Here is a 25,540-nt window from a genome sequence, read left to right on the forward strand (position 1 = left end):
TGTCAGTGGGAGGAATGGTGTCCCATCATTGGTGTCAGAGGGGGGTGGAATAGTGCCCCATCGTTGGTGTCAGTGGGGGGGGGGGAGTGCCCCATCGTTGGTGTCAGTGGGAGGAATAGTGCCCCATTATTGGTGTCAGTGGGAGGAATAGTGCTCCATCATTGGTATCAGTGACAGGAATAGTGCCCCATCATTGGTATCAGTGGCAGGAATAGTGCCCCATCATTGGTATCAGTGGGAGGAATAGTGCCCCATCATTGGTATCAGTGGCAGGAATAGTGCCCCATCATTAGTATCAGTGGGGGGAATAGTGCCCCATCATTGGTGCCAGTGGGAGGAATAGTGTCCCAACATTGGTGTCAGTGGGAAGAATGGTGTCCCATCATTGGTGTCAGAGGGGGGTGGAATAGTGCCCCATCGTTGGTGTCAGTGGGGGGGGGGAATAGTGCCCCATCGTAGGTGTCAGTGGGAGGAATAGTGCCCCATTATTGGTGTCAGTGGGAGGAATAGTGCTCCATCATTGGTATCAGTGACACCAATGATGGGGCACTATTCCTCCCAATGACATCAATTACACTTGCTGACCCTGTTCTAGTATGGTGCTGCTGCAGCCAGCATATGTGGTTGCAGCAGCACCTCTACACTGAACACTTACCTGCTGCAACCACATATATATATTTTTCCTGCACTCGATTTTTGCTGGGCCGCTCGGCTCAGCCCCCTCGTCGGTGATTGGCCACCTGTGTGCCTTTCCTGAGCTACAGTACTGGTGGCAAATCACTGGTGAGGAGGCGGAGCCGAGCAGCCGTGCGAACATCCAGTGGCCGAACTGAAGGAGCAGCCGCTTCATGGGCCGGATCGTCGTGGGACCGGAGCCAGGTAAGAAACAGCCCCTGCCCACCCCTGTACTTAGTGTCCCGACCGTTGGAAGGGGGGGGCAACGGTGGCACCGCGCCGCCCCCCTAAAAAGTGTCAGTACGCGGTATACAAGGCGTATAAGACTTTTGAGAAGATTTTCAAGGGGTAAAAAGTCATCTTATACGCCGGAAAATACGGTATTTTTTATGAGTATTTATTAAGTAAGTAATTACTAAGAATTGCAGGCCTACAATACATAACACCAAATTTCCATGCAAAAAAATGGTACCGCTTTTGGTACAAAATTCCTGACATAATCATACCGCCAGGGAGGTTAAGGAAAGGCTCAGTAAAGCAGCCTGTACATTAGCCTATACATTAATCTTTTTTTTTTGTTCAACAGTGGGTTGAACAAAAAATAAAAATCTCTCATACACAAATTCAACGTGAATGGGGGAATAACTCCCGCTGAGGCAACGAGTTCTGAAAGTTCTGAAATTTCAACACACCCTTTGGTGCCTAGTGCGCTGTGGCATTAGAAAAATTATGCAATTGTTGTTTCTTTGTTTGATTAGACTGACTTTACTCTGTAATTCCTCCAATGCCGCTCTATGGATGCAGTAGGTTTAAAGAGCACACCGAATACTTTAGTTAACTTCTTTAATAACTTCAATCTTCTTCATATAACACTGCTTACAATGGCTTGTTTCATTTATCATACAGTAGCTTATTTCTTTCATATTACAATGGTTTGATTTGATAGCTTATCTCGATAGGTTCAATAGATTCAATAAATTTGTTCTGTATATTTCGATAGATTGATAAATTCACTTGGATTTATAAATTTGTTAGATTACTCTACAGTGACTTGATTCGTAAATTCGTAAGTTCGGTGGAACTACAAGTAAACACATACAACAGTTTTTAGACACAGATCTACCTGCACTGTTAAACAATAGAGGAAAACACAAGTGCATTAAATACCTATTTGGCCTTCTCTGCCTCCATGGAGCTTCTCTGATTGGAACTTTGTTTCCTCTTCTGTCTGGTGAGCATGTGTCTCTAGAAAATCCTAGCAGGGAGTTTTACACAAGCATAAATGTGAAACTGGCTGGGATTGGTTAAGTCTCTGTACAGTGTGAGGCTGTCTGTGATTGGCTCAGTTCTTTACTAACTCTTAAAGGCATATTTTCCTTTTCTGTTTCTGCTAACACAATGAATATATAAATGTCATATAACAATCAAAGACATAAATCACAGCAATGATTCTGCTTTGGCTTTAACATATGCACATATATACTGTACTGAGGTTATTGGCAGGTTTGGTATACACATATATGTGAACCATATTAACAACCTAGGACTGGTCTTAGCTGGCTAGCTACATTTGGGCACATGCATTTGCCACTTATGATGCAAGGATTTGCATGTTTATATATGTATATGTTTTAATTTTTTTGATGGACATATGTTTAATGTTTGACGATTTCAACACACGTTTGGGCACATGCGTTTGTCACTTATGACACAAGAATTTGCATGTTTTTGTATGAATATTTGGTATTTATTGGAGTATATCTGTTTACTACTCGCAATGATATATGTTTATGGTATACATCTACTTATAACACTGGTATATTAGAGCATTATTTGTGCGCTACATATACACTTATTCATTTATTTACTGTATCTGGGAACACATTCTATGCAGGCAGCACATCACTGTATAATCATATCAACACCATATTGCACTGAGGTTTTTTCAATATATATGAGACTCTATATGTATATCTTTATTTTGAATACCTCTCATTGAATTACCCCCTTCTGTTAACACCTTTCACACAATAGGTTACCCACTCTCATAATGTCCACTCATGATCTGTTTATTATCGAACTTTACTTACTCCTGCTGATGTTTATATCAGGAAACATGGAGGCAGCTTCTGGTTTTGCTATTTATACATACCATGCCTTCTTTAGAGGTACACTCTGGGCACCTATATTTCTATAGTTTGCAACTTTTAAGATTTTACTTATCTATCAGTATGCTTGATGGAGCCATGGTGAGGCCTATACTATGTATAGTGCCCACCATGGCACCATATATTCTCATACCCTGTTGATGCATTCCTTAATGGAAAACACTCTATTATTGTACCTGACCAATCCGTTTTCATTGTATTGTACTGACTAATTTCTATCATATTTCTGTTAGAAAAAAACCTAATTAAGAGATAAAGTAAAAAAAAGAATCAAATCACCAATTACATAAAGAAGTTTAAAGAATATTGAAAGCAAACATTTACCATAAGCATAGCAGTATCAATTATCAGTCATACATGACAAGGGGGTTGTACAGATTGATATTGCAGCAGATAGAAATTTATCTGTGAAAGAGCAGAGAAGACATGAGGAGAAAGTGATAGAAGCAGTGATGAAACTGCTACAACACTCGTTAAAGGAACACTTAGAAAAAAAACATGGTGTCTGCAACTGACCCCTGTCATGCAAGGAAAGAAGGCTTTCTCACATCAACTCTGGATATCTTCTTCAAGGAGCTCCATGTTGAAAAGGTGGGTTTGTTCCTTGAGGTAGGCACCATTCTACAAAGCTCTAGAGATGAAAGACATCTCATAAAATCTGGGGACATTGGCGGATCCTGACATTTTGGGTTTGATGTCTTCATCCGTAAATTTAGTCTTGGATGTCAGTTTGAAGTTCTGCAGCACAGTTGTTAAGAAAAGAAACAGCTCCATGCGGGCCAGAGCTTCTCCAACACAAATTCTCTTTCCTAAAAATAAAGCAAAAAGACAGTAACATACTGCATTATATTAAATACATTTTTACTAAGTGCCCCCTACAAAAATGTGAATGGTCATTTTTTTAGTGAAGGTCATGAAACAAAAGAAAGAAACGACTTATTATTGGCAAGAAAGAGGAGAAAGTTTTAAATGCTAATCACAATTGTTTTGTCTAAATAACATAGAAAGTATTGAGACCCTAGATAGTCAGGCGATTAGCATTTTAAAAAGTGGTAGAAAAAGTAGCAAAAGCAGCCTACATATTTCTCTCAAAACTGTTTTCTATATTTCTATATACTGTAGGCCATCTGTCAGCAATTTTACCAAGAGGCTGTTCTTCTGAAGCAAGCACTGAATCTTTATTGCTGAGTGGAGATGTGAGGACCAGAGTGATTGAGTCACTTCATCTTCTGAATATCATATTGTGGAAAGTGGGCTTTGAGCAACAATAGTAATATGACATTGGTTTCACCCTAATTGCATTAAGCGTAGCAATTAGAAAGGAAGAAAGATAAGTGATTGTGACGAATGTGGTGCCCGACCCCTGCCCTTCTCACCAACTCGTGACAAAGGACTGGCCAATCTTACACTGCGCTGTCACTTACGGAACAATGCCACCATTGGCTACACCCTGCAAAAAGATTTTCCAGCTCGTGGGACCATAATCTAGGTGCCAGCAGCCTGAGAGCAATTGTCACTAGGTTAAGTTAACTAAGTGTAAAGCCCTCCAAGTTAGATAAGTTGTTTGTTGTTTTATTTTTTTTTTAGATAGAGGCTGAATAGCAGCTTGGGGTGAGTCAGCCTGGGAGGGAGGTAGTGAGGTCACCTCAGTATAGGCTGGAAGGCTCTAACAGATCAGGGCTTTTGGAGCCAACCCACCTTTTCTAGAAAGTGTAGAACGTTCTGGAATAGGAAGTGGAGGGGGGGAGGCCCAGATATGGCAAATCCCCTGGCAGGAGGCTGGGCATGGTGACCAAGGCAACCCTCAAATACCAGAGAGAGTAGAGGGCAGTGGTCAGTGTCAGGTGGAAGATGGATTGAGGAAGGCTGGAGTGTGGAGCCTGGGAGGGGTCCCGGGGAGGGGGCCTACATACAGGCAGGTTGCTGGAGAAGAAGATCCCCACTGCCTCAACATCTCCTGGGGAGGACAGCCTGTGTATCAGGGAGGGGGCCAGCCCAGCGCAAGGCCTGAAGGTAGCCACCAACCCACTAAGCTAACAGGAGAAGATAGTGTCAGTACTCTTACACCCCCTGGATCAGATAAGGGAAGAGGGCAGTTAGGTGCAAGACACAACTAGCTCTTCATCTGGGACTGTTCTAAATTGGCAGCTCTTAGGCCCCTTGCTCAGAGATACCCTCTGGCAGCTGGGTGAAGAGGATAAATCTGAGGAAGTCTGAGGAGGTACACCAAGGAGCCTTTAGTGTTCTTTAAGGAGAGACAGTTGCTATCAACATTTTGTACATAGTTGCTAAGGAGTTGTCCTCACGCTCTGCAGTTCCTAGGGCATTCCATATACCCCTAGACCCTATCCAAGTTTAACTCCTTAATAAAATTACAAAACCAAGCTCAAACACTGTTTTCTGACTGTTTTGTGATAAAAAATGTGTGTTGCCTGGCAGTGCATATTTTAGGGGGAGCCCAAACTCAGAGACTTCTACTGGTGTAGTGCTACATGTGGGGGCTCATCTGGGATTTCTCTATAGCAACCTGCACGGCTGTTGCCCCTAGCAACCAGAAACCATTGAGCCAGATTATCATGGTATGTTGTATAGTGTTGCAGAGCTGAGCAGGAAAAAACCTGCACAAAAGTCTCGCTGGTGACAACATGCCTGAGAAAGGGGTATGGTCACGCCCTTAAGTCCGCCCAGTATACCCAGTATGCTGAGAATGAGAAAGAGTGGAGTAAGATGGAGGGTATTGTACAAGTTGTTCCACAGTTTTTGTAGTCATAAATGCCGGAGATCACCTTGGTGGACACAGGAGTCCACCTTGAGCATCACAGTGGCTTTGCCCCGGGCTGATGAAGGAACAGAGAGATTGTGTATGATTTGTCCTGAATGCAGGAAGCTTGTGTCAAGTGCAGGCACTGTGGAGAGCCCCCTAACAAACTGATGTCCAGTGAACTGGCACCTCGCACCTAGAGTGTGGATCTGCAGTTGGGCCTATTTACCAGGAAAACTGAGAGTCAGAGCCGGAAAGTGTTTGGAGCTTGGAGTGCAAAGTGGGGTTGAGTCTTGGGACCATGACTCCCCACTCACAGACCTTTGAAGGGAAGGATGGCTGCCTGCCATCACTTATCATCTGGTCAGAGATGTTACTGGAGGGCTGGTGCCCAAAAGTGCTGCCCAGTCAAAACCAGTGAATGCCCCGGACCAGCCAACCTTACCAACCCTGATAGTTCCGTCTGGAAGGAGCCTATCTTCTAGGATCCCCAGTTCTATGGTGATCCAGCGGAGAGTGTCAGTGGTGGGGGGATAGATTAGTAGTCACCCAGATGCTAGTTGAGTTTGGGCCCCTAGAGGCTGATTGTGAGGACTGGTCCCCAGATGATACTGAAAAAGAATGGGACTGGGCGGCGACTACAGAGGACTTGGGCTGACAGGGCCATCAGCAAGTTCCCATACCCCAGAATCAACTGGACATTCCAAATGGACAGAGCCCATGTGGATACCGCCTTTAGACCCAGACAAAATCATCTTCACATTGGCCTATGGCCAGGGCCAATGATGTATTTTTAAAGAAGTGGATTCTTTTGTCCCCATACTCCTGTGTGCAGCCAGGATTGGGTGACAAGTAACTGTTTCCCTGGTTCAGGGAGCTGAAGTCAGGATGTACATATGTATACCTTGCTATTTAAAATGTGTATACACAGTGTTATATTTTTCTACTTTATACATATCCCCTTTCAAGTTTGTTCTCTCTTTTCCCCTCCTTTTTTTTATTTGGGATGCCCTGCCACTGGACTCAGGAGCCATACTTTTTTCTTTTTGTTCAACAGCTAGGACATTTCTGTTTTGTAGTGGAGGGGGGGGGGGGGTGTAATGCCCACCTAGTTAATTAGATAGATCATCTGTTGTAGTTTTGTTTTGTTTTCTATATATAGAGGCTTAGTAGCTGCCTGGGATGAGTCAGCCTGGTAGTGAGGTAGCGAGGTCAAGATGTTCCCTTTGGTTAATGGTACACAAGAGCTGTCAAAGTGTCTTGGTATTCCCTTCTTCTGTGGTATCAAAGCAGTGTTGACAGAGACCATCTGACCAATCAGCTGGTTTAAGGGGTGGTGGCTGGGAGGTCACCACATATATGACCAAGTCCCAAATACAGTTTCCTATTTACAGTCTGCTAACATGCAGATTATTGTCCTGCATGAAATTAGCATTAAAATTGATATACTGTATATATGACAGATCTCAGATATCTGTTTCTCATAAGAGGGGTGTGGAGGCCTAATCTACTCTGGTACCTCCTAGCATAGGGTTTTTTGGGTTCAAAATGCTAATCAATAACTGATGATGGTGAATACATCCTCATTCTGGCTGTACTATTATTATTTTATGAGTTATGAAATGCTAAGGTTTTAGAGTCATGGCTGCTAACCATTCTAGCAGAAATGTAGATTGGCCATTCCCTTCAGCTGAGATCTTTACGACTGCGTATCTGTTAGTTCTCTGGATTGCTCAAGCTTACGAGGGTGCCAGTTTTATTAGGGTTTCCAGACTGAAATTGTGGACTGGGTAATGGAGAGGTCTGGATGTCCAATCAATGGATTGCTAACAAGGTTCTGGCATCAGTTAACAGGTTGTTTATTGTATAAACCGAAGGTGGGGAAGGTCATTGTGCTATGCCTTCTTGTGATGAAATGAGTTCCACTGACACCAATGATGGGATACTTCTGGTGAGCCTGTGATGACCCCCAAGTGTGAGTGACACCATTCCTGGGAGTCTGCTGCAGCCCTAGATGACGCCATTCCAGTGACCAGACCCTGAAATCTCCACAGATTATTAACATACAACGCTCAGTTTGTATGTACTTCTGGTAACTGCATTATTGTACTATCACCTCACGGAGTAGCCAGAAGTATATCACATCACTTTGACCTCTGCAATATTGGAATACTTTACATCAACAGGACTTTTAAGTTTTTGCTTTATGAAGGGATAATCCATTCGAACATTCTGTTTGCATTTGATGGTCAAGAACACAAATAGCTGTACGGGACCTGCATGAGGTCCCGATTCATGTGATCAGTGATTGGCCAATCAGTGATCACATGAACAGTAGTAAACAAAACGTCACTTCGTGACATCATTGTATACTACTTGTCAAATCTGTGAATGATCACAGAGGTCATATGGCACAAGGCTATTCACAACAGCCTTGTACCATGTGACAAGCTGTGACCAATCACAGCTCTCACAGTATTTCTTAATGGCTGTAAGAATGCAGCCAGAGACAAAGAGAAATTAATGATTTTACAGCCTATATGGGTGTAAAAGCAATCAGTGTAAAAAAAAATAAATCTTCATCACCCCCCACAAGTTGTAAAGTGTTACTATGGTGGCACTGTACTGCTAGGGTGACAGTATGTAAAATAAATAAATACATAAATAATATAATAAAAAAATAAAAATGCAACACTTTTTTTGAAAAATAATATTTTTTTATAAGCTAATTTGGGTTATTATTTTTTTACCAAAAAGATAGCTGAATACATGTTGGCCAAGATTTATGAAGAAAGATTATTTATTTGCAAAATAAAAAAAAACAAAACACTTTTTTTTAAAAAATTGTTTGTTTCTTTCATTTATAGAGCAAAAAATAAATAAAAATCCCAGTGGTGAATAAATACCACCAAAAGAAAGTTCTATCTGTCTCAAAAAAATGCTAAACATTTCATATGGGTACAGTGTTGCACAACCGCACAATTGTCAAAGTGTGACAGCGCTGAAAACTGAAAATTGGCCTGGGCAGGAAGGGGGTGAAAGTGTCCAAACTTGAAGTGGTTAACCTAAGAATGTGGCCTGTAGTTAAAATGTAAATGTACTTCACAAAGGAAGAATACCAAGAAGCAGGACTCCTCTTATTTCCATTATTTTGAGTATAGTTGCACCCTCCTTAAAGCAGTCTTTGCATCAGTCAGGTTCTTCACAAACAAAGGGTCATCAAGGAAGATAGCAAAAACAAGACCACTCTCATAAAATGTAAATGTACCTGCTGAGAATGGCATAAAGGCTTCATTCTTCTTAAAGCAGCCATTGCTGTCCAGGAAATGATTGGGGTTGAACATAGTGGGAGTAGTAAACTTCTTGGGGTCTTGATGAACAGAACACAGTAATGGATAGACATCTGTACCCTAAAGACATACAAAGAAGACAGAGTGACCCTGAAGGAGATGGCTTAATAAGTTTCAGAATATAAAATATTATTTAGACAACTAAGCGGCTTGTATGCATTATAACAATGTAAAATATTACCCAATAAATAAAATATACAACACTCTCCTCATAATTTCATAATTAAACCAATAATCGTTCTTTTTTTTGTCAAACTAATGTCAATGATTTGAAATGCGTTTATGCTGACATGCAAGAAAAAATGGTATTGACTACACCTAAGAGAATAATTTTATTAAAAAAATCTTTTCACAGTGAGGAAAAAATCCCCCCTACCTTAGGAATGGTATATCCCTTAAAGTTGATGTCTTTTGTCACTAAGCGTGCAACATTAGCTGGAAAAATATCACTGAATCTCTGGAGCTCATGGATTACAGCATCCGTATACGGCATTTTGCTCCGGTCTTCAATGCTGGGGATGCGATTTTGTCCAATAACCCGATCTATTTCCTCAAGTACTTTGTCTGGGAAATATTAATATAGATATAAAGCAAAAAAGCAATGCTTTAACAATATCAGAAATGTATTTATAAAAAGAAACTTGCTGTGCAAATGTCTCAGTTTCTGCATAGCCATCGCAAATAATCCCTGTAATGTGTCTAATATATTTAATTCCTATGATCGTCACCTCCATCTAGTGGCACTAATGCAGTATTTTTCTGAAATATCTCAACCAGGAAAATACTGCATTATGGCCACTAGATGGAGCTGACAAATAAACAGATTAGACACATTATGGGGGATATTTGCAAGCGTATCATGACCTGCCTGTGTGGAAGATAAGACATTTGCACACAAATTTTATATGAATAGACCCTAAGGCTAGGTTCACATCTGTGCGGGTGGTGCCACTGCGGATCCGCACGAAAATCCGTGCAGCCGCACCACCCGCATAGAGGAATGCGGACCCGCGGGCGGGTGCCATTAGTTCTAATGGCACACCACCCGCGCTGGAAAACGCAACTGTACTGGGAACCGAGGTTCTCGTGCAGGCTGCCTTTTCAGAAGAAGTGCAGGGACTTCTTCCCTGCGTGTCACGGGGCACGGGAGTCCATTCAAATGAACGGGCTCTCGTGTCTGCGCAAAACGTGGTCCGCACGGCCACAGATATGTGAACCAGGGCTAAGTGTACAGTAACACAAAGCAAACAATAAGAAGTCAACTCCCTTACTCAACATATTCTAGATCAGTGGTTCTCAACCTTCCTAATGCCGCGACCCCTTAATACAGTTCCTCATGTTGTGGTGACACCCAACCATAAAATTATTTTCGTTGCTACTTCATAACTGTAATTTTGCAGTGGGAGGAATAGTGCCACATCACTGATGTCAGTGGGAGGAATAGTGTCCCATCGTTGGTATCAGTGGGAGGAATAGTGTCACATCATTGGTATCAGTGGGAGGAATAGTGCCACATTGTTGGTGTCAGTGGGAGGAATAGTGCCCCATCATTGGTGTCAGTGTGGGAGGAATAGTGCCCCATCATTGGTGTCAGTGGGGGGGTGGGGAATAGTGCCCCATCATTGATACTAGTGTGGGGGGAATTGAACCCCATCATTGGTGTCAGTGGGGGGGGGTAGTGCCCCATCGTTGGTGTCAGTGGGGGGAGGAATAGTGCCCCATCGTTGGTGTCAGTGGGGGGAGGAATAGTGCCCCATCGTTGGTGTCAGTGGGGGGAGGAATAGTTCCCCATCGTTGGTGTCAGTGGGGGGGGGAATAGTGCCCCATCATTGGTGTCAGTGGGAGGAATAGTGCCCCATCATTGGTATTAGTGACACCAATGATGGGGCACTATTCCTCCTACTGACACCAATGATACTTACCTTGCTGACTCCTGCTCCAGCCTGGGCTTGCTTCCCTCCCTCTCCCATCTACAGCCAGTATACCTGGCTGCAGCAGCACCATCTGCACTCTACAGACACTTACCTGTCAGCTGTCTTCCTTCTCCGGCCGCTCCCTTGCTCGATCTTCTTTGAGCTTCGCGCTGCTGCTCGGTTCCTCCTCCTCGCCGGTGATTGGCCGCCTGTGTGCCTCTCCTGAGCTACAGTTCCGGTGGCCAATCACTGGCGAGGAGGCGGAGCTGTTGAGTGATCCCGGGGATGTGGCCAGATGACAGGGGCGGCATGTCATCCCGCGCACACATCACGGTCCAGGGAAATGTGGACGTATCTGCATGTGGGCGGACCCGCCTGGAGACTGATAGAGGAGCGGTGTCTCGGTTCCTAAGACCATCGGAAATATGTGTTTTCCGATGGTCTTAGGAGACCCCTGTGAAAGGGTTGTTCGACCCCCAAAGGGGTCACGACCCACAGGTTGAGAACCGCTGTTCTAGATGGTTGAGAACAAATATATGATTTTTTTTTGACTGGCAAAGGCACCTCCTTTCTCCTTTCATGAGTCTTTTACGGTGTTCACCTCACTATTTACCTTGTATTTTAGGATATCTCACAAGTATGAGGAATCCATTTCGCAGGGTGCTGCTGACAGTTTCGGTTCCACCAAAGAACAAGTTGAGTATTGTCAGTATCATGTTTCTTGTGTCAAAGTGTGGATTGCCCTTTTCCTAAAAACAAAATATTATGATGATGATAGGAAATAGGAACTTAAGATTTCTCTATATACAGAATAAACTGAGTTAGAGTTGTAAAGGAGTGTGCCCTTGCTTTGTATAGAAAAGGAAAAATGTTTGTATGTTTAAAAAAAATAGATAATAAAGCAACATTTCTAATAAAATATCCCTCTGCAAAAAAGAAAGTAAGTACCGTACTTACCATTCCCACACAGTTTAAATGAAGAGGAATCACTGACTGAAGAAATCATTATTATTATACAGGATTTCTATAGCGCCAACAGTTTGTTTAGCGCTTTGCAAAATGAAGGTAGACATTACAGTTACAGCACAATTTGGTACAAGAGGAATCAGAGTGCCCTGCTCATTAGAGCTTCCAATCTAATAGGGAAGGTCAAGTGATACAAAAGGTAATAGCTGTGAGGGATGAGCTGATGGGGAAAGTAAAAAACACAATGTATTAGTTAGAAGCAGGATAGGCTTCTTTATCCACTTGCCCTCCAGAGGATTTAACCTCCTCCCTGACCAAGCCATTTTTGCGTTACAGCGCTGCGTTACTTTAACTGACAATTGCGCGGTCATGCAACACTGCACCCAAAATAAATTTACTTCATTTTTTCCCCACGAATAGAGCTTTCTTTCGCTGATATTTGATTGCCTGTGCGCTTTGTATTTTTACAATATAAAAAAAAAAGACCGACAATTTTCCACGCCTTTGCTAAAAAATATCCCAATACGTGTGAATTAATTGGTTTACGTGAAAGTTATAGCATTTTCAAATAGCGGTATATATTACTGAGATTTTTTTTTTTACTATTAATGGTGGCGGTCAGCGACTTATAGCGGGACTGCGGCAGGCATTCTGACACTGGGGGAATTGACTTGGTGTCACTGACATCCCCAGTGACACCAATACAGTGATCAGTGCTAATAAAAAGCACTAACACTGTACTAATGATACTGGGCAGGAAGGGTTAACATGCAGAGTGCTCAAAGGGTTAACTGTGTGCTGTTTTACAGTGTGCTGCAGGGGCGGACTGACCATTTGGAAACTCGGACACTGCCTGAGGGCTTGGGATCAGTAGGGGGCCCCATGAGATGCCCCTGGTACCTTTTTCATAGGCTTTTTTGAGTTTGGGCAAGGACACAGGGGCCCCATGATTCCCTAATGCCTGGGGGCCCCATGAGTTGTCAGTCCGCCCCTGGTGTGCTGTGTCTGTGTGCTTCACTGTAATCACACTGCTTTGCATGGCAGTGTGCAGGAGCTGACAGGGGAGAGAACTGTATTGTTTACATACAGTTCTCTCCCTCCGTCGGTAATGCTCCTCGATCACTGGGTGCCATTGAGTAATCAGCGGTCAGGATCCGGTGATCGACAGCAGAGGGCACAAACAGCAGCACGGGTAGGGCGTGCACGTGTTTCGTGCATGACCCCTACCCAGTGGTGTATTCAGGATTCGTGCTGCCCTAGGCAACACAAAAATTGCCCCCCCCCCCCCACGGAGAGACCCTGACACCAACCAACACCCCCCTCCCCCACAAAAAGCCTGACATTGATCAACAACACCCCAGCCCCACCCCCACCCGAGAGAGCCTTCCACTACCCCCAACCCCATACACTGGCAACCCCCCCACCTTGGCAACATAGAAGACACTCACCTTCACAGCTCTGGACATCCCGAGGAACAAGAGTCAGGCTCTGCATATATCAAGCAGCCCGAAGCCTCTCTCAGATCCCACCTGGTCTCCATGCTGCGTGTGTCCATTTTTCCATCCCTTCTTTCAGGGGGCAGCGCTGCCGCCTGAAAAATGTCACTGCCCCCCTGAAAAATGCTACCCTAGGCAAATGCCTTGTTTGCCTTGTGGTAGATACGCCCTGCCCCTACCTGGAAATGCAAAATTACTATATATATGTGATTTTGCGCACCTGTGCTGCCCTGTAGCTGTATTACTGCTATAGGGGGACGGGAAGTGGTTAACCCCTTTGCGCCAGCGCCTCCTGACCCTTAAAGGGGCTTCTGATGCCGGGAGGCGGGGCGAAGGTTTAGGGTCATGCGACTACAGCGATTGGCTGTCACAGTGGTCACATGATTGGAAAGGTCCCAATCGCAAGAAGATATCGGGACCTTTCCGAGGGACACCGACATGTGCTGGGAGTGCGTAGGGTGTGCGCTCTCAGCACATGTTTGTTTACAAATGGTGCGCAAATATGTGGCCGCTCAGCGTCAAGGCCGCAGAGAGGTTGCATATTTGTATACGCTCAGGGTGAAGGGGTTAAAGAGAAGGGTTTTCATAGATTGTCTAAAAGTGGATAGATTAGGAGATAGCTGAACAGATTGGGGTAGGGAGTTCCAAAGGGTTGGAAAAGCTTGGGAGAAGTCCTGGAGGCGAGCATGGGAGGAGGTGACATGGGAACTAGAGAGCAGGAGGTCTTGGGAAGACCGAAGAGTGCGGTTTTGTTGATATTTTGAGACCAGGTTAGTGATGTAGCTGGGGGAAATGGACAGTTCTGATGTTGTCAATCTCTAGTGTCCTTTTCTCAGTGTTTTCCTTTCACCATCCCCTATATTATTAGGGTGTCCTTTAGTTATGCAAGGGTTGGTGGGATCAACTGAGGAGTGCAGCAAAGGGCTTTGGAGATTGACTCTCATGGAATTGTTGGGTTCCCAAGAGAGTTGGGGATTCACCTTCCTCACCTTGCTGTATGAGGGCATGGGCAGATCTTACTTTGCTGTAATTAGGTTAAATTAATGTACTTGTTTTTTGTAGGTTCCCACAATTATCATATCATTGGTTGCCTGACTGGACAGGCCTGAATGTCTAATATGCAGTAATTCACATACTTGCAGCTGCTTGACAAGAAAACAGTCAATTAAATCCCGAGGACAGTTGGGATCGAACATCTCCTGGTTTATCTTGACTCTCTCCAAGACGAAATTCCTTAATTTATCCAGATGTTCATTTACTCTCTTATGAGGTCCTGGAATGTAGTACATGATTTCTGGGAGCATTTCCTGCAACTGGATCATGCATAAAGGTAGTAGTTTTTTTACAAGTCTCCAAATTAAACAAAATACAAAGCTCAATTTGTGGTACAATTCAGCTGCATTTTGAAAATGTTCATCAAAATTATAGGGGTATTATATTGCAGCCTACCAATTATTAGATATGGGGGCTGCATTCATTTTCTTTTAAAGTTTTTTTTTTTACATTCACACATTGATGTGGCCAGTAAGTCTTCCTTTAACAAACCAAGCTGCCCAGCAAAAGTGGCAGTTTAAAAAATAAAAAAATGCAGAAAAGAGTGAGGGAGATGAGCAAATGCCCCCCCCCCCCCTCCCGCCTTTCCTGATCTGCCAGGATGCATGCTGGGATAAGGGATAGGTATGGATTTTGGGGGGACTCCCAAAGCCATTTTTTTTTTATTTAACATGGAGTTCCCCTCAAAATCCCTACCAGACCTAAGCACATTGTATGGATTGGGGGCCCCCCCATGATGTTTTTTTCTCAAGCAATAGTTGGCAATTCTTTTAATTACAGTCAGCTGTCAGCAGAGAACCCCGCTGACAGCTGATGAGTCATCCGTTGCTAAAGACGCGGCGGCCGGCTTGCCAGCCTGCTCCATAACAACCAGCTGTTCACTGGTCGTTAAGGATGCCAGTGGCCACTAATAAGAAAAACAAATGCTGGAAACCAGCTCTTAGTAGAGGTTACCAAAAATAAGATATTCCTGCGCCAATACAAAATAAGTGCCAAATACAAAATATGCCTCTTCTAAATTGCTGCTGTGCAAAAAATGTGAAAACACAAATAATATTTATAAATAAAACAGCGCAAAATAGACCTTCATGCAAATTTAGTAAATCACAAAACATAAATGTCCCATATTCATTAGTGCATATCTCTATCAGAAAATCTTCAGGAAAGACACCCCAAAACCACTTGTGATGAAAGCTGAGGATTCCAAATGCTTTTAGGAAACTTCCACCTATCGAACCGGAATTGCGTCAACGCATTTCGCCTCGTCTTGAGAACGCCCTGTGGGAGGGGCGAAACACGTTGACGCAATTCCGGTCCACACATCCGACGTCACTTCCGGTGAGTGGAGCGCACGCCGGGCGGTGCGTTCCAGCGGCCATTTTGAGGGATTCAGGCTGGTCTTCTGCTGTTCCTCTGCTCTTACTGGCTTTATTGGTGTGAGAATCCTGGATTTTGTGGCTGTTTGCTGGTTCTTAATATCAGGCTGGTGTTGGCTTAATAAATGCGCCTTTTACAAGTTGTAAAAATGTGAGTGGCCTGGATTTTGTCTTCTGTCATAACATTTATCTGGCAATATTACACTATATAAGTTTTTTCTCTGATACGGTGGAGTTAACAAGGATACCACGGTGAGGACCTGGGAGAAGATCTAAACCTGGTGGGGCAGGTTATCATTGAGCTGATGCAAAGAGGGTTTAGGATTTCCCAAAATCCTTAAAGGCTTTTCATTCACCAAAATCTGGTGAGTGTATTTGATGTTGGTGTGCACGGGTGATAGGTGGAAGTTTCCTAAAAGCATTTGGAATCCTCAGCTTTCATCACAAGTGGTTTTGGGGTGTCTTTCCTGAAGATTTTCTGACAGAGATATGCACTAATGAATATGGGACATTTATATTTTGTGATTTACTAGATTTGCATGAAGGTCTATTTTGCGCTGTTTTATTTATAAATCTTAGTAGAGGTTAGCAGCTTTTAGGAGCATTCAGCATATTTTTCTGCTGGCAAATTGCTCCCATCAACGCAAAATAAAGCGTTTTTTTTCATGCTTCTAGAAGCTGAAGCTTCAAAAAGACTTCTCGACTACCATAGTGTACATGGACACATGGGATAACAAAATTTATGTCTAGGGGCAGAAAAAAAATGCTCAAAAGTAGCTACTAGGGGCTTATTTTTTATATTTCAATGTTTTTTATTAATTTTAAAAAGTGTAAAACAGAGGTAACAAAACACGCCCACGCAGGGGCTATCAAATGCACATATAAAAAATAAAAAAAATAGAAAAAACAGTGCACTAACGCCAGCAGAGCAAAAGGTACATAAATTACAAGAACATTAGTATAACTCTGACTGTAACTCAAACTAAAAGCAGCTATCCACTGCCACACCAAAAACAAACAGAAAAAGAAAAGAAAGGAGGAGTACAAAGAGAGAAAAAATAAATAAATACAAATTAACAAATTAACAAAACCAAAGAGCAGGGGTCCAAGAACGCCAATACCGAACACCATCACATCTCCAGACTAGCCGGGGGGAGCATGGGAAAGGCATATTGCAACCACGGCTCCCATAGGTGCCTATTTTTTAACTCGTGTTTGCATGGAGCCTAAAAAGTGTTAGGTGGAGTTAGGCTTTATTTTTTTTTTTTTTTTTTTGCGAAATACATCTAAATCCACTAATGAATCTAGCACTACCTTTTTCCAAGATTGACAATGCTTCCATCCAAATGTGGATCCATTGCTCCTCTATCCAGAGTGGAGTCACCCTGACTCTAGGTTCACACCTAAGCATGTTTTGCAGAAACGCAGTACAGTCCATTTAATATGATTTCCTATGGGACATGTTCACATCTGTACGCTTTCACCCGGTGCGTTTTTTGTAAAGGGTCAGGGACTTTTTTGAACGCAAAAAGTTGCCTTTTTGGTTCTATAGACTTCAATGGAAATGCTGCAGAAAAGAATGTATTGCATTTTTTATGTGTTTTTGCTGTGTTTTTGAAGCATTTTAAATCTGCCTAGCAACAAGCAAAATAAAAAAAATGAAAAAAAAAACCCCTGCCAAAAACGCAGGTGCAAAAACGCAATGCAGAAATGGCTCAAACACAACATACATAGGTGTGAACTTAGCCTAAGACAGGATGTGTATTACTGGCCAGATCACCAAGTGAAAAAAAAAGAAAAAAAAAGCCTAAAAAAAAAGAAAACAAATGCAGCTACCATATTTAACAGTCTGTACGCTGCAATATGTCCATTTTTTTTGCATATACATTATTTATAATGAAAAATAACATTTACAAAAGTATAATTTTGAACAGCCTCTTCCTGCCCTATATCATTCACTAGAACTTGGTAATCAAAGGGTTTTTTTCAACCATGATTTCAGCAGTTGATTGCTTTCTTGTATGCCTGTTTTTATTATTATTGTTCAAACTGATTATGTCAGCATCAAGTCTTACTATATTGTTCCAAATGAATGATTTAAAGTCGACCCCCCTTCCCAAGTACACAATTGGTTTGTAACATTTTTGGGGGGGTTAAGTGGCTTTTCTTTGGGACTGGGTCCTGGCACTACCTGCTTTCTCACCTAGATGATAATGATGTCACCCCCGCCCTCCTCCCATCCCCAGGCCATAGCCTCTTCAGATACTGAAGCCACACATCGTAGGTGGCTTCAAGGCAATCTACACTGCACTGTTCACCTGCCAGAAACTCTCTGCCACTGCACTGCACATCATCAGGGACGTAGGATCGGGGGGGCTCAAAGAACCTGGACAAAAAAGCTGGCACCCTCATGAAATCAGACAAGAACATGGGGGTGTAGGACCCAAAGTGCTGAGACAGATGGTGGCTGACATCAGACAATGCCAGATTCAATAAGTGGTCGAGTATGTTTTTTGTAGACAACCCAGCAATAAAAATAAAGTTCTTCTTTAAGTACAATGTTCCTCTGTAAGCCGTGTAGCATCAGCACAACTTACCTGTCCCGAAGGGCAGCTCAGGTCTTGGAATGTGGCACTGAACAAGCTCACAAGTTGCCGAAAACTCTGATTATCATATTCAAATCGGTTTCCAAACACTATAGAGCAGATGACATTGGAAACAGCCTGCGATAGGAAGCTTGATGGGTCGATGGATTTTCCTGCAGGCAAATATTAAACATATATTCATTGTACAGGTTTACAGCCCTCCATACTTCATACTGTATAGTTATGACTCCGTATGGGTGTTATGGATGGGGGGGCACATGACATTTTAGAGACATCTCAGTCACTAATTCCATAGTGGTGCCTATAAGCACAGGCCTAAGAGCACAAACCCAATAACAATCCTGCTCTGGCTTGGAAGAATAGGTAGATACCAGGGGCGGACTGACCATTCGAGCACTCAGGCACTGCCCGAGGGCCCAGGGTCAGTAGGGGGCCCCATGAGATGCCCCTGGTACCTTTTTCATAGGTTTGTTTGAGTGTGGGTGAAGACACACGGGCCCCATGATCCCCTATTGCCCAAGGCCCCGTGAGTTGTCAGTCTACCCCTGGTAGATACTGTAGATTCAGTCCCCAACTGGGACTACATATCAGTCAGAGGTGAACTACCAACACTAACCCTGATTATGGACTATTGTACATGGGCATACCACTATGCATGTAATATTCATTTGAAAAATTCAAATCTTCAAGCGTAACTCTTTAGAGAACATATGTTGCTTATTTAAAGTTCCAAAATAATACAGTAGGTGGCCCTCATGTGATATGTTTGGAAACAATAAAAATATGGAGTGATGTTTTGAGTGTCTGAAGGGGGACTGTTGTTCTTTTATTCTTGTCTGGTAACCATTCAGATTCTTCACAACTGGAGGATGCTAGAGGAGACAAGCACAGTTTTTTTTCAGATACATAATTAGGTCCCAATTGGGTAACATCAACGAAAAATGTATCCTGAGAAGCCCTACTGAAATTTTTGTTTTGCACAGCATGTACATAATTTTTATTTCTTTTTCATACATTCCAGGCAAACAAAGCATCTACAAATTTATAACGATAGGTAGACATGTGCAGTTCATTTCATTCCGAATCGAAAATTGGGTGAAATCTTCGTTATTCAGATGTATCCGAATTTCCGAATTACAATAGTAACTAATCCGAAATAACAAAACAAATTGGAAAATTAAACATATTGCTGACTATTGCTGATTTCCTTCAAAAGACTGTGTGTATTAGAATACAGCCATCTGCAAAAATTTTAATTTCGAAAAGAAAAGAATAAAACAGAATAGAATTGAAAAAAAGAATAGAATAGAAAATCAAAGCAAATCAAAGAATGAAATATTCTAGAATAAAAAAGAATAAAAATAAAAAAGAATAAAAAAAAAGTCCACCACCACCCCTCTGTCCCTGTCTGTCTGAGAAATCAGATTAGTCTGACAACTTCTGTCTTTCATGAATCCATGCTGTCTGTTGCTTAAAATATTTTTTCCAGTAAGAACTCATTTATGTGGTCTTTTTATTAAACTCTCCAGTATCTTCCCAACTATAGAAATTAAGCTAACTATAACTATAATTACTTAGTAAAGACTTTGACCCCTTTTTAAATATTGGCACCACATTGGCCTTATGCCAGTCCAGTGGTACTATGCCAATCATTAAAGAGTCCCTAAAAATTAGAAACAATGGCTTTGAAATGACAGAGCTCACTTCTTTAAGGACCCGTGGGTGTATGCCATCAGATCCTGGTGCTTTATTCTCCTTTATACTGTCTAAATATTTCTGGATCATATCAATTGTGAGCCAATGTGGATCATCTGAAGCTGTGTCAATACCATGCCCATTATGGACAAGAGCTCCCCCATGCTCCTTTGTATACACAGAGTTGAAGAAGGTATTTAATAAATTTGCCTTCTCTTTGTCCCCAGTCACCCACTCTAGATTATTTTGTAAAGGGCCTACATGCTCGGACCGAACCTTTTTACTATTAATATATTTGAGGAATGTGGGGGGTTTGTCCTACTTTCTATTGCAATCTGTCATTTCTGGTCACCACTGGAACCTGCAAAACGGGACCTTGTTCAAATATATATCGCTTTGTGGACCAATAGGGTGCTATACAGGCCAAGGGCAGTGGTCACCCATGAGGGAGTAGAGTCCCTGAAGGCCCTTGTGGTGAAGCCCCTGGGAATGGGTGAAGATTGGCCCCTTTGTGGAGAGTACTGCAGCGGGAATTGTGAGTGCCCTGCACCCTACCTGACTTTTTTATTTTTTGGGACTACAGGTCACAGCATGGACCTTTATGCAGATGTTATTTAGAGGCCACTTAGAATGTTCCATACACTGGTGATGCTAATTTTGTTTCCTTCTTCCACCTTTATCTGGGTGGCAGATTAGGCCTACTTGCCATGGTGGGGGGGGGGGGGGGATCATTTGGAACTGTCTGTGTTTTTTATATATAGCCCAGAAGCTCAGATAGCTCCTCTATACAAGGAGCTGAGGGGTGGTCAGGGCTGTGTCAGGAAGCCGTGAGTTCCTCCCTGCACAGGAAGGGGGCAGAGCTGAAATTAAATGAAAGGATGTGATGTTATTTTGAGGCGTTAGCAGCCATATTTGGTTATTAAAAAAAAAGAACAGTGATTTAGCTTACAATACTATGTTTAGTATAACCCTTCTTAATGTTCTGCACATGTTCTCTTAGATGTTTCCACAAGAAGGGTTACAGTAAACAGTATTTCTAAGTATTTTGCCTTGTACCATAACAAGGACCCCTCTTTTCTGAAATTTTGGGGCATTGAGAAATATTGCCCACATTGAAGAGGGAGTAACAATATCCATGCATTGATCCAAATTGAATCTATATGGATTTTTCAGTTGCAAACCTTAAATAAAATAGAATTTGATGTTAATTGTTGTATTAGTGATTATTGAATACTCCTCACCATTTGTTTGGAGATTGATGCCTTTTGGTTTTCTATTGAGAGTGCTCCTTTACGTTAGTGGGTCAATTAGTGGTCTGGATGATTTTAATCTGATTGTTTGTTACTTACTTCTTGCTCCTGAATGTCTTGTTTTTTTCATTTTTTTTGGATAGGGGGTTTATGAGTATTGATTATTCCTAATTTTTTATAATTATATATGTATGGTTTTAACGTAGCGTGTGCCATTAAGATAGTGAGGGTTGATAATGTCTGGTCTAGAGTTATTCTTAGATTGTACGCTCCTTGAGGGTTAGGGACTGATGTGAATGTACCATATATATATGTAAAGCGCTGCGTAAATTGACGGCGCTATATAAGTACCTGAAATAAATATATGAATAAATAAATTCTTTAATCAGCACCTTATTATACTTGCTCCTTGCTTTGTTCCTTAGTTCACCAGAGAGGGAGTTTACTAGTGTTTTTCATTATGTCTTAGGTAGTTTTAATGCCAGCTAATTTTATCTTTATTTTTAATTATTTATAATTTATCATGTATATATATATAGATATATATATATTTTTTTATATGTAATATAGCCTATCCTGCTTCTGTCTAGTAAACTGCTTTTTACTTCCTCCATCAGCCTATCCCCCACAGCTATTACCTTTTGTATCGCTTGACCTTCCCTATTAGATTGTAAGTAGAGATGAGCGAATCGAAGTATCCGAAGTGGAATTCGAGTCGAATATCGGAAAAATTTCGATTCGTGCCGAATCCGAAAAACAGCCTAATTCGGACGCGCGAATCGAAATTTTTCCGAAAATGGCGGCTGACATGTGCGGCGACGGAGCGGGGATGTCGGGGAAGGCGCGCAGACAAGGCGCGCTGCCCCATAATGCATTCCTCAACGACATGTGATCGCATCAGCCAATCAGCAGCCAGCCAGCCAGCACTGTGTAATGGTCGAGGTATATATAGCGGCCATTTTGGAAATCTTCATTTGCCTGCAGTCATTGAACAGAGGCAGACCGCTCTGTACTAGGGACAGGGACAGAGTTAGGGCCACAGAAACGAGAATTGGGGACAGAGAGAAGTTACTTAGGGACAGAGAACCATTACTCAGGGACACAGACTTGTTAATGAGGGCCACAGAATCGTTATTTAGGGACAAAGAAACGCTAGTTAGGGCCACAGAATTCATACTCAGGGACAGACAGAATTTTCACTCAGTGCCAGAGAATTGTTACTTAGGGCCACAGAAACGTTATTAGGGCCACAGAATTTTTACTCAGGGACAGACAGAATTGTTACTGAGTGCCAGAGAATTGTTACTCAGGGACAGACAGAATTGTTACTGAGTGCCAGAGAATTCTTACTCAGGGCCACAGAATTCATTCTCAGGGACAGACAGAATTGTTACTCAGGGACAGACAGAATTGTTACTGAGTGCCAGAGAATTGTTACTCAGGGACAGACAGAATTGTTACTGAGTGCCAGAGAATTGTTACTCAGGGACAGACAGAATTGTTACTGAGTGCCAGAGAATTGTTACTCAGGGACAGACAGAATTGTTACTGAGTGCCAGAGAATTGTTACTCGCACAGACACAAAATTGTTATTGCACAGACACAGAATTGTTACTCGCACAGACAGAATTGTTACTCAGGGCCACAGAATTCATACTCAGGGACAGACAGAATTGTTACTGAGTGCCAGAGAATTGTTACTCAGGGACAGACAGAATTGTTACTGAGTGCCAGAGAATTGTTACTCAGGGACAGACAGAATTGTTACTGAGTGCCAGAGAATTGTTACTCAGGGACAGACAGAATTGTTACTGAGTGCCAGAGAATTGTTACTCGCACAGACACAAAATTGTTACTTGCACAGACACAGAATTGTTACTCGCACAGACACAGAATTGTTACTCAGGGCCACAGAATTCATACTCAGGGACAGACAGAATTGTTACTGAGTGCCAGAGAATTGTTACTCAGGGACAGACAGAATTGTTACTGAGTGCCAGAGAATTGTTACTCAGGGACAGACAGAATTGTTACTGAGTGCCAGAGAATTGTTACTCGCACAGACACAAAATTGTTACTTGCACAGACACAGAATTGTTACTCGCACAGACACAGAATTATTACTCAGGGCCACAGAATTCATACTCAGGGACAGACAGAATTGTTACTGAGTGCCAGAGAATTGTTACTCAGGGACAGACAGAATTGTTACTGAGTGCCAGAGAATTGTTACTCAGGGACAGACAGAATTGTTACTGAGTGCCAGAGAATTGTTACTCGCACAGACACAAAATTGTTACTTGCACAGACACAGAATTGTTACTCGCACAGACACAGAATTGTTACTCAGGGCCACAGAATTCATACTCAGGGACAGACAGAATTGTTACTGAGTGCCAGAGAATTGTTACTCAGGGACAGACAGAATTGTTACTGAGTGCCAGAGAATTGTTACTCAGGGACAGACAGAATTGTTACTGAGTGCCAGAGAATTGTTACTCGCACAGACACAAAATTGTTACTTGCACAGACACAGAATTGTTACTCGCACAGACACAGAATTGTTACTCAGGGCCACAGAATTCATACTCAGGGACAGACAGAATTGTTACTGAGTGCCAGAGAATTGTTACTCAGGGACAGACAGAATTGTTACTGAGTGCCAGAGAATTGTTACTCAGGGACAGACAGAATTGTTACTGAGTGCCAGAGAATTGTTACTCAGGGACAGACAGAATTGTTACTGAGTGCCAGAGAATTGTTACTCAGGGACAGACAGAATTGTTACTGAGTGCCAGAGAATTGTTACTCGCACAGACACAAAATTGTTACTTGCACAGACACAGAATTGTTACTCGCACAGACACAGAATTGTTACTCGCACAGACAGAATTGTTACTCAGGGCCACAGAATTCATACTCAGGGACAGACAGAATTGTTACTGAGTGCCAGAGAATTGTTACTCAGGGACAGACAGAATTGTTACTGAGTGCCAGAGAATTGTTACTCAGGGACAGACAGAATTGTTACTGAGTGCCAGAGAATTGTTACTCAGGGACAGACAGAATTGTTACTGAGTGCCAGAGAATTGTTACTCGCACAGACACAAAATTGTTACTTGCACAGACACAGAATTGTTACTCGCACAGACACAGAATTGTTACTCAGGGCCACAGAATTCATACTCAGGGACAGACAGAATTGTTACTGAGTGCCAGAGAATTGTTACTCAGGGACAGACAGAATTGTTACTGAGTGCCAGAGAATTGTTACTCAGGGACAGACAGAATTGTTACTGAGTGCCAGAGAATTGTTACTCGCACAGACACAAAATTGTTACTTGCACAGACACAGAATTGTTACTCGCACAGACACAGAATTATTACTCAGGGCCACAGAATTCATACTGAGGGACAGACAGAATTGTTACTGAGTGCCAGAGAATTGTTACTCAGGGACAGACAGAATTGTTACTGAGTGCCAGAGAATTGTTACTCAGGGACAGACAGAATTGTTACTGAGTGCCAGAGAATTGTTACTCGCACAGACACAAAATTGTTACTTGCACAGACACAGAATTGTTACTCGCACAGACACAGAATTGTTACTCAGGGCCACAGAATTCATACTCAGGGACAGACAGAATTGTTACTGAGTGCCAGAGAATTGTTACTCAGGGACAGACAGAATTGTTACTGAGTGCCAGAGAATTGTTACTCAGGGACAGACAGAATTGTTACTGAGTGCCAGAGAATTGTTACTCGCACAGACACAAAATTGTTACTTGCACAGACACAGAATTGTTACTCGCACAGACACAGAATTGTTACTCAGGGCCACAGAATTCATACTCAGGGACAGACAGAATTGTTACTGAGTGCCAGAGAATTGTTACTCAGGGACAGACAGAATTGTTACTGAGTGCCAGAGAATTGTTACTCAGGGACAGACAGAATTGTTACTGAGTGCCAGAGAATTGTTACTCAGGGACAGACAGAATTGTTACTGAGTGCCAGAGAATTGTTACTCAGGGACAGACAGAATTGTTACTGAGTGCCAGAGAATTGTTACTCGCACAGACACAAAATTGTTACTTGCACAGACACAGAATTGTTACTCGCACAGACACAGAATTGTTACTCAGGGCCACAGAATTCATACTCAGGGACAGACAGAATTGTTACTGAGTGCCAGAGAATTGTTACTCAGGGACAGACAGAATTGTTACTG

The 25,540-nt window shown here is 42.5% G+C and overlaps 1 protein-coding gene across 1 annotated transcript in view; it reads right to left on the reverse strand.

Annotated features, from left to right (window-relative positions):
- Positions 1 to 1,504: 1,504 nt before the first annotated feature.
- The window catches only part of LOC149445157 (cytochrome P450 2G1-like), a 45,341-nt gene continuing 21,305 nt past the window's right edge, over positions 1,505 to 25,540 (reverse strand). The window contains exons 4-9 of the mRNA XM_089654216.1: positions 18,356 to 18,516; positions 14,466 to 14,642; positions 11,481 to 11,616; positions 9,331 to 9,518; positions 8,873 to 9,014; positions 1,505 to 3,652 (exon numbers count right to left, since the gene is read on the reverse strand). Coding sequence (XP_089510342.1) covers positions 3,465 to 3,652; positions 8,873 to 9,014; positions 9,331 to 9,518; positions 11,481 to 11,616; positions 14,466 to 14,642; positions 18,356 to 18,516 — 992 coding nt within the window. The 3' untranslated portion in view covers positions 1,505 to 3,464. The remainder of the gene's footprint in view (positions 3,653 to 8,872; positions 9,015 to 9,330; positions 9,519 to 11,480; positions 11,617 to 14,465; positions 14,643 to 18,355; positions 18,517 to 25,540) is intronic.

Source organism: Staurois parvus, unplaced genomic scaffold (genome assembly GCF_062004578.1).
Source record: "Staurois parvus isolate SC_StPar_1 unplaced genomic scaffold, SC_StPar_1.0 ptg000746l, whole genome shotgun sequence".
Taxonomy (NCBI): Eukaryota; Metazoa; Chordata; class Amphibia; order Anura; family Ranidae; genus Staurois; species Staurois parvus.